The following is a 16,524-nucleotide window of genomic DNA, read 5'->3' as shown; positions in this document are numbered from 1 at the left end:
ATCTATATCTTCTTTCGATGTTCCTCTATTGACTGTGCTTTACCTTTGACTAAATCCTCAAATTTGTCCTTAGGGCTCATGCGCGTGTTGGCTGCCTCTCGGCACGCGAGTCAAAATGGATGAGACCGGATGGACGATACTTAGAATTCTCTCACAGAGACACAGCGACGAAGTTGCTCGCGAATTTGTAAAGCTCAAATCTGAAATGCGAGCTGAAGCACCAACAGGAACTCCAGGGCCCACGTGAACGTGAGATGCGATCTGTAGCGAATAGATCAGATCTTCCAATCATTGGCAACTGGTTATACTGGTTGTGATAAGTTATCAATAGTCCTTAAATCGAACGATTTCTACGTGGACAATGATCTCGAGACTACGAGGCGCTCCGGCGGTTACTGGTCAGGCCTAGGGACGAATCTTTTAACGAGCTGCTAATTCTGACGGCGATAGATCAGTCAGGGTTAGAATATACCTCGTCAAAAGGTGGATGACCTGGGGCGTAATACGTTCGATTCAATCTCGCAGAGATTCGTTTTTGTAAATATTTACGGTGTTAAGTTGTCGCGACTAGTAGGAATATTTTGCACAAACTCGTGAAATTAGCGAAAAAGACTGACCGTAGGCGGCCGGGCGCTTTGTCCATCGACGTTTAGGTATTCGACGAAATTTTTCCTCGAATACTCTCGCTATAGAAAATTTCTAAAAGTATAAAGCAGATATTCTTGTAGATTTCATTGTTTCTTCCATAGCGACGTTTTACTATCGCAATATAAGATTTTTATAGGCTGTAGATATTTTGTTGGATACCTAATTGCGATGGACTCAAGCGATTAATGTACTAATCTGTTTATGGACCAAACTGTCGTTAATATGAATGCATACCTTATCCTTACGTAAATAATAAATCAACATTATTTATCTAATTAATCATCTAATCGTTATACGTGTACAGTTAATATGATATGGCCTTATGTGAATTTCTTTTGTTGATGCTTCTGATGAGAAAATGTTAACAGGCTAAATGATTTTTCACTTGCAAATAAAGATTATACATACTATAAAAAAACAATCAACCGGTTTGATAATCAACATTTTCGATTAAAGCGCAAACATGAAAGTAGTTTTATAATACAATATTAAGATAAATAATGGTAAAATTAAGATAATACCTGTTCAAACCTCTAAAAGATTATTATAAGTAAATTGATTTACTAAAGTTAATCGTTTTGAAGTCATACTATTAAATAATGTAACAGTAAATATTTTTAGTGGTTTTTTAATGAACTTGTTTGATAGCCGTTATTTGAGTTATCGATTTGTTTCCTGTTTTCTTTAGTAAAAAGTCTATTGCAAGTCTAAAATCACTGAACCTGTTCAGAGTGCTTGTATTCGAGTGAATTTAAATTTAGAATTGTTCCTTTAGGTGAATGTTCAAAACTGTTTGAGATGTTAATTGAAATGTGTGTTATAGCCTTCTCATTTCATTGTAATGTGATCAAATTATATGTAAATAAAAAAAACGTTAATACGCGTTCACTTACTCGCTATTTATTTACGCTTGACCTTAATATCTAAATAATCCCACGTCCTTTTGTATAAATTATTGAAAATTGTGATATTGTTATATCTAAACTGTCGTGTTATAAAACCTGTTTCATAGTTCGTGAGTGTTGTTACATTTTGTTCTAATTTATTTGTCCGACTCCGGGATGTAAGCGCCTTAACTTTCTATTGGCTTAATTGAGCTTATACAAATTGAATCTTAAGTTATCAGCTTAAAGGCTTACTATCCCTTGGACATGTTTATCCATATATTATAGTATAAAATGTTTAAATTATAATGTATAATAGACATTCAGTGCTCAAAATATTTTCTGTTAGTGTTGCGTTGTCAGTCCAGTTGTTTGTAATCACGGTGTTTGGTACACATATTATAAATGTATATTTTCACTACCGCTAAAACGTGAATACCTCGAATTGTATACGAAATCTTTGTAACAAGTTTTGATCTGGATTTATATGAAATTAAAACATTATTTTCAGAATTCCAGTTTACATCGTATTTTGCATCATAAAATTAATGTCTTTGAACCTTCTGTCTGCAACTCTTTAAAAACAATATTTTTAACGTAACTTCGAGTCAAATTTCATTGAATTTTTTAATGTAATTTAAAGGTACTTTAATATGTTTAGAAATTATATATACGATCGTATTATAAATAAACTGTATGAAAGGGACGTTACTTTAGAAAGGTAATACCACAATTTTATGAACTAAATCCTATATATTCCCAAATAGTATAAGCGGTATTGAAAATATATAAAAGCACCTCATTCCGGCACGAAAATTAGATTTTCAAATAATTATAGTATTTATCATGGATTACATATCTGTAGATAGAGAAAGTGGTCGTCTAGGCCAGAACTCTAAAATATATTTAAAATATATTTACGCGATTTTAATTCAAGTCTATTTTTTGTATTTCTGATACTGATGATTTAATTATAATATATTTTTACTAATTTAACTACCTTGCTATTGGCATTTTCGGAAATTTACCGGTAATTTTAATGTTTTGTTTTAGATATTTTAATTCGACTTTATCGTTCCATAGAAATGTTGAATGAGAAATATTATTAATTAAATCACCCGTTTTCTTCAAATTCGACTGAATCTTTCTAATAAAATAGTTAATTTCCATATTTTCGTATTTGTTTTACAGCACATTAGATATTTTAGATTAGCCACAGATATCTCTTATTTTGTTGAACATCTGATTCTTCCGTATACTTAATTTAGTAAATTACTTTATGGATTAAATGTCCCAAGATTATTTTACTTTAAATGTATTATGTTTTATGTTTGATCGTAAAATCCATATGTAAACGAAGTGCAGTCGGCGTGAGTCATATTTATTTTTCCTTGAAATTCGACGATTGTTTTCTTGGGACATTTAGGAGTTTCTGTAGTGAAAGTAAATGAGTGGTTAGAGTTTATCAAATAGATTATTTTATTAGCATTAATAAGTTCCCATCCAACGTACAACTCACATGAAACGAGAAATCGCAACCGGCAATCAAATGTAGCAAGATCTAGTCGTCTTACTTTTTGGTGTAAAAAGGAACGAGTCGACTATATTTTTCTATATTGGTTTTTGTTGGAATTATAACCAAATAATCAATGTATTAAGAATCACTGTTCTATAGCATTGGAATTGTAGTGCCTATATTATATCAGGATTCAAATTTCGTTAAAAAGCGCACAGTGTCATTCATTATCATTGCTGTAACAAATACCTTTGCCAATTGACAATACTTGGTAATTATTATTTTTAGGAATATGATGCCCTGCATCTTGTAAGTCGGTTACGCTCCAATTCTAGTATTAAATCACTAAACATTGCATATATCTTTGTAAAAACGCATATATGTAAATGTTACATGTTTAAACACATTATTGAATTTAGAATTTTTATGAAAAAAAATAAATATCCGTATTTCAAATATAAGTTTTGGTTTTATTTTCCTTGAATTGTGGACAGGTGTGCATGTAAACAAATCTAGGGAAAATATATTTCTGGACTAAATTTGAGGATCTGTAGTCAAGTGCCAGAAAGTGTTAATCATAATATTGTTTATATTAGAGTGATCTGTTGGGAGATGTACGATATTGCATTTCTAAGTATATAAAAAAACAGTTTTTTTGTTCATACTTTCCATTTCCAGCGCCCAATCAGTTGCTTTGACAGGATATCTGCCTTCATACATTCTAGTAAATAGGTATTTGGAAAGCGAGTGATTTCAGCTTACCTTCTTCATCAATGCTACCGGCTGATTACCATCGATATACATAAATTTAGAACATCAAATCAAATCAAAATAAAACACAAAATCTTAATACACTATATAACAACCAAGCGGCTTGATCCTTTGGCGTTGCGTACAGATCTGGGTTCTCTACATCTTCTACCGCTACATCATCTACATGAACGTCTGATTACCGTGGAGAGTGTTCAGAGAAGTTTAAATACGTGCAGCTTAGCTTTATTATCGGACGTCAAGATAGAATACAAAATACCATCCGTATCACATCAACGACAGTCGATTCAAAACTGAGCGTTTCTTAAGGCAGTTTTTGCTGTGCACCACTCTATAGAACAAGCTGACCACTGGAAGTTTGTCCGACTAATTGTGTTTAGGATCCTACAAGAGCGTACCGATTCTTAAAAGACCGGCAACGCACTTTCGAGCCTTCTGGTATCACTTAACATCAGATTACCCTCCTGCACGGTTGCCCCCTATTACATAAAAACAAAAGCGCAATTACAGTCCAGAACGTAAATCTGTTTAAAAGTATACATAAAATATTTAGTTTGATTCAGTTGTTTCCCTTTTCCACTGATGGGAACATACAACAATCCAGAACTCATATCAGATCAGATCCTTTCAAAGCATTCCTTGTGATTCATGAAGCCCTTTCACGAAATTCCAACACATGATCAAACAATCTATTTAAATAATCTTGGAACGTAGACACTCCTACGTTACGTTACATCGTCACTACCGAGGTCACGCGAGCTATTTAAAAACGTCATCCATTCATGAACCCTCTGCAGCATTTCAAGATTCATCGTTACTCTGTGTACACGTCTTGTAGTGTTGTGATTTGAAAATGAGTGGAAATTTCCTAACAATACCTAGCGATGATTCAATACAACGCCGGGCGCGGGTAAGGCTTCATTGATTGTATAAGTTTTAATAGAAATTAAACAGATTAAAATGATGTAACAGTAATTAAGAAGTTAAACGGTTATTTTGAATAACAACTTTCCTGGGGTTGGAGTTCAAGTGCACAGACGTTAATTAAAAATCTAAGTTGGCGCCTGTTAGACATTCCCAATTGCAATCAGCGAGGAAATGCTGCCAAAGTTAATGGTAAAAATTAAATCTTTTTTAAAATGGAATAGTTTGCGTTGTGGGCGTTGAACTTCAACAAAGTTCAACAAGTTTTAGGACATTGAGTGATCTTTAAACGCTAGTTATGAAAAAACTTTAAGCCCACTATTTGAATTGAAGAGCGAAATGCGAAGTTTTCATATTACCCTTTGTACGTACGTTTTAATCATACTATTTTTTAAATGATACATACATCTGAAGGAACGAAGGCAGGTACAAAAGCCTACGTGTTCGGTTCGATTAACCCTTGGTCACTTTAATTTTCAAAAGTACCTTAAAACGTTTGTATAAAGTTGACAGGCTTTTAAGCTGTTCGCAACATCAAAGTAAAAAATTAACTCGACGGTATGGTATGATGACGTATCAATTTTAGAATTGATTAACTTTTGATTAAGAGGCATTATTACGAAAATATGGTTGAATTGAAACTTAGAATTTTTAGATTTACCTAGTCTTGATATGTTTTGTGTTAGTGTGTGAAGCATAAGCATACAGTATACTGCACTACTACACAAGAATTGAAACATATAGGAGACATCAAATAGATTACTTAATAACTGATATGTACAGTGTAATAAATTGTGTTGTATTCTTCTCGCGAACAGGCGAGAACCGGGCGTTTTATTATAAGTGACAGTGTAATTGAAAAAAAGCGAGCAAACGTTTTGTCTTTCGTTTTTCTTCATCAAAATAGTGTATCGCATTATATTCTACCTTTAATTTCTGAAACTTTAAACATGGTCTGCATTGCCTGTCAAACTTTAGACTTTTGCGTCTTTCATACTGTGAAAATGACGTCTTAATACTTTCAGTGTAATACAAATGGACCTTCAACGAGCAGTCAATTTTATTAAAAAGCGGGAAGGTCGTTAAGCGTTTATTAAACTTGTTTCTTCAGGATTTTTTGTTAAAATATTATGTATAATTATATAGTAAGAATGGTGAAATGTATCTACAAAAGTTACCGACTCATTCAATGACATATGGCAGAGGACATATTTTTTTATTTAGGTTCCCTTTGGAAGTAGACGAATAGATTACATAAACTATTTAGTTTGCATTCCTCTTTATAAATAATGTTATTTAATGTACTTATTTTGCCGGTTCAATCAGCCGTACGGAAGATGAAAAGGAATTTCAATTATACATTTCGGGTACTAATTCAACCTCGGCCGCGGCTAACGTCATAAAACAAGAATGCTCGCGTCAATCCTTGACCCAACTGAAATTAACGAACAAGTGTTTATATTCTGAAGATGTTGGTTCCCTTGTACTACACTTTGGTCAGAGGTTCGACAATTCGCGTTTTCTGTTTTGTTTTTTAAATATTTATTATTTTTTTTTTTTTATTCAACTATTCTCTTAGCTACATTGAGTTTATAGTACAGGGGAAAATGGGCAGGAGGCTCACCTAATGTTATGTGATAACGCCGCCCATGGACACTCAATGCCAGAGGGCTCGTGAGTGCGTTGCCGGCCTTTCAAGTATCGGTACGCTCTTTTCTTGAAGGACCCTAAGTAGAATTGGTTCGGAAATACTTTAGTGGGCAGCTGGTTCGCGGCAAAAATTGCCTTGAAAAACGCTCAGTCGTGGATTGGCGGACGTCGAGATGATACGGGTGGACTTTCGTATTCTGCCTCGACGTCCGATGATGAAACACAGCTGCAGGTATTAATCCGAAAAAATGCCAGAGCATCTCTATTTATATATCTTATTTTGTGTCATTTAAAATAAAGTTACGTTACTTTTTAAAAGCACCACTAAACCCCGGCAACACACTGAGACTGCACTGGGATTATGAACATTTATTGAAATTGATCTGCTTTCAAGTTTTCTCCTATCGATTATAATTTTTGTGATAAATGCAAAAACAATGCTTTTCGCGATACAATTGTCTAAATTGTTGGAGTTAAAATGCGTATATTATCGTCGTTATCAAAGATCACATTAGATCCATAAAAATACCTAAAAGCTAATTATTTCGCACTCATTTGTATAACTCTTTTAGGACCTGTAATTAAATAGTATCACAATGGGTATAATATAACGATAGCGCGCAGATCTTATCAATAAGTTAAAATATTACACGATTTTAGTAACTTTCGGCAGTGATGGACCGGCTTATTTTCTCGAATAGGATTATTGTGGATGGACTTTTTAGGGCTTTCTCATTCACTTTTAATAGTCAGCGTACAAGTCTTTAATTATTTTAACTCTGAAGTAATCACGCATAATTCAATAATAACTGACATTGAAGGTTTTGTGGGCGTTTTCTTGGTAACGGCGAAGATTTGTTTACAAATCTCTACCCACGTAACCACCAGGAGTAACTGTAATATTAATTTCAATATAATTGTTAAGCCTCATGCTTCTGTATTAAATTTCATTTATTTTAATTTGGACCGTAATAGAGCATATTGGTCATCCATATATATAAAAATGAATCCCTATTTCCCTTGGCCACGGCATTACTCGTGTACGGCTGGACCGATTTCACTAATTCGTTTTTGTTGCGTATGTTATTGTCAGGAGAAGGTTCTTATGAAAGGAAAAATTAAGAAAATTGCGGGGAAGATTAGAAAATTAGGTGGTTAAGAATACTTAACCACCATATTAGTATCCTGTATTTATAGTAATCCTGACTTTTGTTACGATAGCAAATTTTCTTTTCAGTGAATATCGCCTGTCCAATTCAGACATTTTTCACGTAACCTTACGTCGTTTGACATAACATTGACAGAATGCGTGCTGCAAATATCGTCAAGGAGCATGTAAAAAAATGAATATCGTTTAAAACAAATGCTTCGATCGGTGCTATTATATTGATAAAATACATATAAAATAATTACAGTCGCTAATTGTTTGTGGATTTATCTTGAAATTCCATGTTTCGCACAATGCCAGTTATATGTCGTCTGTTCCCGTGTTGGAATACCAACAAAACTATTTATATACGCGCCAGAAAAACAAACAAAGAATGTTGTATATCATAAAGTATTAGCATAATAAACTCTTTGTTTCTGAAATATGTTTTTTTTTTTAAATATTCATAGATAATACAGGACAACGTCTGTCGGGACCGCTAGTATATTATAAATCATTTAAATATAGACTGAACGAGCATATCAAAATAATATTATTACAATTTAAAACGTTCGACAAATTCGTTAAATGCCTGCGATTATTCAGGCACTTAAATCGTGTAACAAGTCCATTTTAAAATGAAGTAAGCTCACCTCGCATTAAGTAGCCAAGCCTTTTGTATTCGTAGGTTTTCAGGAAATGAACGGCAGCTATTGACAAAATTTAAATTTTAATGAAACTTTCCGTATAAGGTTTATTAACACCGACAAGGTTGATAGTTCAAGATTTTCTCTTTTTAATCTAAAGCTTGTTGAGATACACGAAAGCTTTGAAGGTGTATTTACCTCAACAGTAGAACATTATAAAATAAAGTCCAACGACCGTGCCTAATAAACTACCGCTTTCGCCCCTAGATAGTATGTTCACTGAAGAAGAAGTATATTTTTAATTTATTATGTTTTACATAGATTGACTGTAATACAAAGAGCTAAGTAAAAAAGTTATTTTATCCTGTATGCTTTCTTAATCTGACGTTAACTATATAGATAGCCAATCCTATAATTTATTAAATCATAAATGAATGCGTAGCACTTTATTATAATTTTGGTTGAGAAGTTATTTTGAAAGTATGATATGTCCGATGATATTGAATTCATTTGATGTCAAGGGCAATTTTGTTTAAAATTAAATATTTATGAGTAACGTGTTTATTTGGATAAGGATTATTATGCTGTTTTAAACGGCTTGGAAAACATTTTTCATTTAATTTAATCGCTTTAAAAATATATAGATAGTCATCGTAAAAAGATAAATACAGATGAAAAGATATATAGCTACGACCTGGAATGGGCGTTATCTGCAAGACTCGGACCTCGGCTTGGGCTGTCGTAGGGTAGTCAATCGCATACACAAATTTACGAAGTAAATTACCTTCCCGGTAAAAGTGATTGCTTATCTTAGTCTGACTTTCATATTGCTTTTCTGCGACGCTGGCTTTTAATTTGTTTGTTGTTAGTTGTTGTTAGCACTGGTATTAACGGTTTTGAAGAAATTTTTACGAACTTTTCAGCCAACTTGTTATAAATAAGATATTTAGAATATTAAATTGACGTGTGATAACAGTAGGTACTGTTCCGTAAAGTTTTATTCAGTTTGAAGTATCAAAGCTCAGATAAATCAAGTAAAATTTTCAAAGGATTTACGTCTTTAAAACTCGTAAGAGATGATAACATATTGTTTTAGTCTAGTATATGCCAGCAGTATTTCCTTTGTTTTGTAAAATAATAAGATTTCATATCATAATTTTATTCTCAAGCTGTTTTAACCTAGATATATTATTATATTCCCAGGAATAAATAAAATCTAACTAAACATTATTCATGGGTATTTAATTAAAAAATCTGATTAGATATTTTGCCACACACCTGCATCATTAGACAACACACAACTTAAATTGTGTTTTAATACAATTGCATAAAAATGCAGTTTTTCACTTTTTTTTAAATTAATTTTTACTTTATTTAACCAAATTAAAGAACCTTCTGTAAAGTATCAGTTTGCGTAATAAATATATGACAATATTGTGTTAGCTTCTAATATTTATTTAATTAAATTCTAAACATTTTTATGAAACATATTCTTAAGAATCTTGCTACAAGTGCGCGTGTGCAATAGTTATTCATTTGACTCGTTCGGTTGTTTACGAGTTGTTACGAATTGACTCGACCATCTTCCCGAACTGAGATGGTCGAGTCGGAGGAGGGAGTTGTGATTATAAAAGAGGTTGTGACACATGCGCACAGGCTTTTTCTTTGTACAAGTTTGAAGTTATACAGTTCACGTAAAATCAGTGAAGTAAATTATAGTGAATTAAGTCATCATTGAAGTGTTTAATTTCCTACCCTAAGAACTAAATCAACTACCGCTAACAATTGTGGTCCCGTATTTGTCCAATGTAAGCTAAGATGTATTTTATTTTTTTATTTATATGTAATCTTAAAGCTTACATAACTATATTATAATACAGAGCGCTTAAATAATTTACAAAGCCATAACAGATTACGTTGTTAACAAAATATATGAAACAGAAAACATACGTACATTTATAGACATAAAAAAAGAAAACTGGAACCACAAACGACCATTAATACTTAATATTTTAAAGAAAATACTAAATTGTTACTGCTAAACAAACTTCACGCTTCTTTAAATATTTCCTCATATCATTCCAAATATTAACATCTTCATAATTTATGTAAAAGTAAGGTAAAACGTAGATAATTCGTGTTCGTACGTAGCACTAGGAACAATTGTGTATAACACATACGCATACGATGTATGGAGGGATTCTTAGAGAAATTAACGACAGCATAAATGAGCTATCTATCCGCCCATTAAAGAATCAAAAATATATTTGTATGGGTGAAATACGTTGCCACCTATTACGCAACAAGGTATACGGGTTTTACTTGTTAGTAGCAGACTTAGCCTTGAGGCTTAAAGCATACGATCCTCATTCCTGTCCTGCATTGGAATCACGGCTGTGTACCAATTTTCTTGCACAATTAGAATATTTTCCATCAGTGAAGGAAAACATCGTGAGCAAATGCATGTCTCAAATCTAAAAATCAATGGGATGTGTAAGAGACAAAGGGCTCTAACTAGAAATAAGAAAACGTTAAAATTGTTGTGCCATTTGGATTATTATTTTGAATTTATAAATTATGACTTTATGTTTTACATAATATTTAGCAATAAAGAACTCTCTTAGTCATTTGTACCATAGTACATTGTTTGGCTTTACCGGTATATAAAACAACAAAGACATGGTTCGAAAGTCACAAGTACAACCTTAGTTGTATTAAGTCAAGGAGTCTAACCACAATCCGCTTAAAACAGTTTCAAAGGCTCGAATGAACCAGCAAGTTCAAAATCTCAAACATTTTAGTGGCTATGATTATAACGCAACGCCAAAATATTTTAATAAATCTAATGTTTAAAGCGGTTTGCTATTATAGAATATATACATTTACGTATCTTAAAAAAAATGGGTTATTGTTCAACATGCGACAGGTTCAAGTCCCAGGTTCGTAACATACACGAAAAATTTATTTTTTATAGAATTTGCAACCATTTGATTACGGATTCTCGTTACCATGAATGAGGTCGAGAGTTGACAAAATTATGCAAAGTATATGTTTCATTGGATAATATGTCAAAATGAAAAACTTTTGAGTTATTTCTAGAATTTTGTTGGCATCAAGCTGTGCGTGTCACTCATTTCCCTGGGGTTGTCGGTTCGAACCCCGGCTGGAATGGACTTTCTATGTGCGCATTTAACACTCGGTCGTACGGTCAAGGAAATCATTGCATCATTGGATCCGGCAAGCCGTTCCAAACTACTACGCCGTACGTCAACACAGAGGGCTGACCTAATTGTCTGTAAGAATAAACAAATAAAACAAATGATCATGAAACAAAAATCTGGGGCCTGGTTGTAGCACTAGTGGTTTTTTTAATGTAATATTATTTTTATATTAAAAAATTAAATTAATAGAATTAAAAAAACATTCTCATATTAATCTTATTAATTCCAAAAGGGTGCAGAATTACAATTAATTTGCGTCTTCAATCGTAGTGATTAATGTGAAATAGGGTCGTGAAGCCCTATCAACTTTGACTTAACAATTTTCTGAGTCAACAAAGACAAATTACCACGCGGAGGCTTACGTAAATCACTATGTTTCTACATTTTCTTCAATTTTCTTTTATCCTAATGAGTGAGTGGGTTTGCCAAGAAATATCAACTTACATATGTATTTTTTGCTGGCAAGATTTAATACATGGATAACATTATAAATAGACGAATGCAAACTATAAAATATTTTAAATATTGCTAATTAGGGTGATATTAATGAAATGAGATGTTTACGTGACTAAAACAAAATGTATTCATGAAATCTTAAATGAACATTTTTGCGCGGTATATACAATTTTCGTCAATGGACTGATGAAAACAATGCGTACATGAAAGAAATAAAGTTTATGTTATATATATAATCTTTAACAACAAATTCACTTCTTTCTGTATGGAAATATTGAACTACGCATTCGTGTTCATACAAAATCTCTTGGCCGTTATTAAAAAATGTTACATAATAAATTATATCACTCAACTTGTAAAGGAAAGTATGAAAAATAGTTTTAGGTACGCGTTTGTTAGGCGTATATAAATCACCATTGGGGATTAGTTGTGACATATTATCGGCCATAAAGGCTTGAGGCAGATTTATATCAAGGGATTTCATGTTTGATAAATATTATAATTAGAATATTTTGATTTATGGCTACATGTGCTGTAAATTAAGGCGTTCCTGTTCTGCATGATATATTTCAATTTATTTTTATAATTCCTCAATACCAATTAAATTGAATTTTAAAATTGTCTAGTGTTAAGTATACTTAAGATTCCTTATTTGAAAATAGCTTTATATTCCTGGGTACAGCGTTATTTTGAAATATATAAATTATTTTAGCTATAAACTATAAGCGTTGGTGTTAAAATCACTAAAATACTTTTTGTAATAAACCAGCAGGAGGCTAACCTGATGTTAAGTGAAAGACAGTCACATTGCCAGAGATCACAAGTGCGCTGCCGGCACTGTTATGAATTGGTACGCTTTTTCTTGAAACTAAGGAAGCTATTGACTAATCAAAATCGAATGGAGAGTGCACAATTGTTTTGACATTCGTTTTCTCTCACAGTTTCGCCGGTCCTATAAATAAGAATAGGTCCCGGGACGTTCTTCCGCCCGTCGCCACATCTACGCACAAACAAACCTTTTCTAATAATAGCCCGTTGTTAAATAATACCGTTATATGAATCACATTGGCAAGTGGCAGATTTCTTTCATCACTAACAAAGACTGCACACGATTCTCGAGATCCTGTTAGGGACAGCTGTTGGCAAGGTCCACCGTCGTAAATCATACCATATGGAATTTTCATCATACAAGGCGATGTATTAATAGAAACAGAGAATGTGGAATGTAAAATATTTTATTAAATGTACACCGATACGATATTATTAAATTCTTTGAATTGATTTTTTTAACTGTTTTTATTCATTCTGAGGTGCGATTCAGTACGAATGGCAGGCACTAATCACAATCTTGAGGTCGTTGATTTGACCCTCGGCTGATTAAAAAAGATTTTTCTACCTGTTGATTAGAATTAGCGGTAAATAGCGATTCTCAAAAATTTATGAATGTACGAAGAAACTGTCCAAAAATTTACTGTGTCAGCCGTCAGGCACAGAAGAAATCATTCTTTGGTAATTATATAGATGATCACAATCATCGCGATAATATGTTGTAGTGAATGTTTTGAACTGTGATTTGATTGCACCACATACAGTTTGAGTTTCACGCGACTAGACTAACACTTATCCAAAAATATTTAATAATAGTAAAGCCCGTTCGTTTCTAATCATTACAAATAAGTTTAGAATTGTTATATATATTTTTTAATACTCGATATCCTAACTTCCTTTGCTACCATTCACGGGGAGCTGAAGCTTTTATGCAAAATTTCTCCATCCATGGCTTTGTCTCCATTCGTTTCCTGCCAATGCCTCTATAGCTAGATGATCAAAAGTCCTGGGACTAGTGCTAGACAGGCTACTTCTAATTAATTTGCGATATTTGTTTTATAATAACTATTCTGGCGAACGGGAGTGGTATGATATTTCGGCACCACTTACTGTCTTGTGATCCCTTTTTTAGTCTTTTGTACTTGCTGTCTTGTGGTGCTGTTTTCTCGTGCCAGCTTGTTGAGCCTGGAGGAATGGAGATGCGTGACTTGCGAACTTAGTTTAGTTTTATTAACTGGGAAGCCGAAGCAGTCATGCCTACTCAAATGTGACTGGGGCGATGGCGTTGTGTGACGGGTCGTTTAATCCCCTCAAATATGATTGAGTAAATCGATGGCTGGCTCACACGTCATGCTTGTGAACAGGTGCCGCTTCTGGAAACTGGACTGTTTCCGATCAATTTTGTAATATAATACAAATAAAGAGCGGACCGTATCTCCCTTCTTTCTGCTTCCTTCTATCTATGTTTTCCATATTCATTTTGTATGATGTTTTGATATTTTAAAAGAGTACCGAGAGGTTTTTGTGCCGGCTTTTTCTCTCGGCCTACAATCTCTGTCTTCTTTACTGATGAGTAGGGGTGTCTACCGATACAAATTTAATGACGTAGAATAAGTGATACCTGTATCTTATATTTCATACTAAACATTATTTTTTATACATCTTTTCTAGGGCGCTCTCTTTTTCTTACCCTTGGTCCCTTCAATATAATCGCCTTTAAAAAATATTTAACAGAAATGAAATTAATAATTTATTAACGATTATTAAAATCCTTAAAGAGATTTAATATTATATTCTTTAAAGGAAGGCTATACTTGTGAGCCTTCTAAACGTCAACCGCGCTTACGCTCCAGAGAAAAGGCACTCTACTTGTCATACAGTATACATTTTACTTTTTAACTATTAAAACAAATTTTAAACAACATCGAAACCTTTCCAAGATGGCAAACGGATGATAAAACATCTATGCGCCAAATTTCTAACTGGAAATGAGGAACACTTACCAAGCCATCTTATTTGATCAAAATCGTTGCACATGTTTATTGAACAATAATATACAAAATATTTTATTTATTTATTCTCTATTGAGAGATTGAGCCTTTATTTTTAAAACGTACGTTATATTGCTTTTTGTACTTAGTGATACATTGAGGGCGCACTACTTACAGCGGGTTTTAGACGCGTAAATTTTAATCAAAGGTCGCTGTTTTCCTAAATTAATTTTCACGAATTAGCTATTTCTATTCTCATAAATATTTTAAAAATACATATAAAATGTAAATTTTAAATCTTCAGACAAGAAAGAGTATCATTTTTTTTGTTTCATTAATTTCATAGTTATAATATAAAGCACCTTGAAGTGGACCTGTGTGTGTTTCGTAAGATATTTATTAAAGAAATCTTGTTTTTACAAGTCACTCAAATGCAACACGTCCTTAAAATTATCACTACAATATATTTTTTAAAATACATAAATTACACATCTGTATTTACAGATACAGTTCAACTGTAGTATATGCATTTCAAGTATTATCTGCCGCGATAAAACTCAATAAAACTGAATGCGGCCTCTCTTATATCCTTTTTTGCTTAATTGGAACATTTCCAGGACTTTCTAAAAATGCTCAAGAGAAAAAGAGGGTTTTGAAATCAACCCCAACATGCTCAAATATTTCGTTATACCAAAAGATTTTGATACGACTTATTAACGTGATTCCAAAGTTTTTAAATGGCCATTTACACTGAAATAAGTATTTACAGTAAGAAAGACTTTTGTGTTTTTCTTTGCATCCTTTTGTATCTCGAGCCGTCTCTTTATCTTTAATTAAAGCACTCTTAAACTTTTTATGTTCTGATTGTATTAATAGAGAACTTATTTCATTGTATAAATGGATCTAGTAACTCTTATCTGTTAATGTTTGACTACGATTACTAGAAGATTTTATTACTATGGGTAAAATTAAATATCGAGACAACCTTCAAGGAAAAATACTTTCCAAGCTCCCTGGTGAGTCCGCGAGATGATATAATAACAATCTTCAATATTTTATGAAAACTTTAAATATTTTTGAAGTTATACTTCTTTTGGCGCGTTAGGAAAAAAATATGACAATGAATTTTTACGATTCACGCGCACACCGTCACTAAAAGCAGACACCCTGAAGTTAGCTATACTTAACAACAAAAAAGTTACCAACGAAGTAAAAGTAAAGACATTTACGTATGTTGCGTGAGAACTGATAACAGTACTCACGATATTAATTTATTCAAGTGTTTTTGCGGTTTTGGCGAGCGTAATTAGGCCAAGTGGGCATTTTCCCGCGACTAGCGTAAGGGCGTCTCCTGTAGGACTAGAATCTTGGCTTGGGCCGTCGCGGGGTGGTCTATGGTTAATCGCCTAAAGGGAAGGACGGCAGCTCACTGGAGTGAGCGAAGTACGAAGTAACAGTTCTCGCCTTCCCCGGTGAAGGGGGTTTTTACCCTAACCTAATTTGGTTTTGGTTAGTATTGTTATTTTCCGTACGGGCGGCGTATGACACTACCGAGCGTTCTTTAATTATAGAAATAATCACCAGTATGTACAATATGTTACATACAACAATACCGCGTTTCTTAACGCAATAACTGCCATCTATTGATTGGCATATTATTTATTTATTAAAGTTTACTACATCATACATAATACTAAATCTACTGCATATTTTACAAAATCTTCCATCTAAAATGTATGACAATGGAAGTAAACACACATGTTTCGAAAAAAAAATTCAAAATTAAAAACTCATTAGAAAAACAGTGAATTATAGGCACCCAACAATGCCTTCTCTAAAAC

At 33.0% G+C, this 16,524-nt stretch overlaps 2 protein-coding genes across 14 annotated transcripts in view; both read left to right on the top strand.

Moving 5' to 3' along the window:
* The window catches only part of LOC123707478 (protein unc-13 homolog A), a 56,211-nt gene extending 54,671 nt beyond the window's left edge, over window positions 1-1,540 (top strand). For all 12 annotated transcript variants that reach the window (XM_045657551.1, XM_045657562.1, XM_045657555.1 and 9 more), the window contains one exon: window positions 74-1,540. In XM_045657551.1, coding sequence (XP_045513507.1) covers window positions 74-247 — 174 coding nt within the window. In that variant the 3' untranslated portion in view covers window positions 248-1,540. The remainder of the gene's footprint in view (window positions 1-73) is intronic.
* A 3,037-nt stretch (window positions 1,541-4,577) lies between these two features.
* The window catches only part of LOC123707010 (actin-binding Rho-activating protein-like), a 31,256-nt gene continuing 19,309 nt past the window's right edge, over window positions 4,578-16,524 (top strand). For both annotated transcript variants that reach the window (XM_045656754.1, XM_045656753.1), the window contains exon 1: window positions 4,578-4,729. In XM_045656754.1, the coding sequence (XP_045512710.1) occupies window positions 4,673-4,729 (57 nt within the window). In that variant the 5' untranslated portion in view covers window positions 4,578-4,672. The remainder of the gene's footprint in view (window positions 4,730-16,524) is intronic.

Source organism: Pieris brassicae, chromosome 3, assembly GCF_905147105.1.
Source record: "Pieris brassicae chromosome 3, ilPieBrab1.1, whole genome shotgun sequence".
In the NCBI taxonomy this organism is placed as follows: domain Eukaryota; kingdom Metazoa; phylum Arthropoda; class Insecta; order Lepidoptera; family Pieridae; genus Pieris; species Pieris brassicae.
The sequence above is the reverse complement of the archived record's forward strand: the minus strand, read 5'-3'. Positions and strand labels throughout refer to the sequence as shown.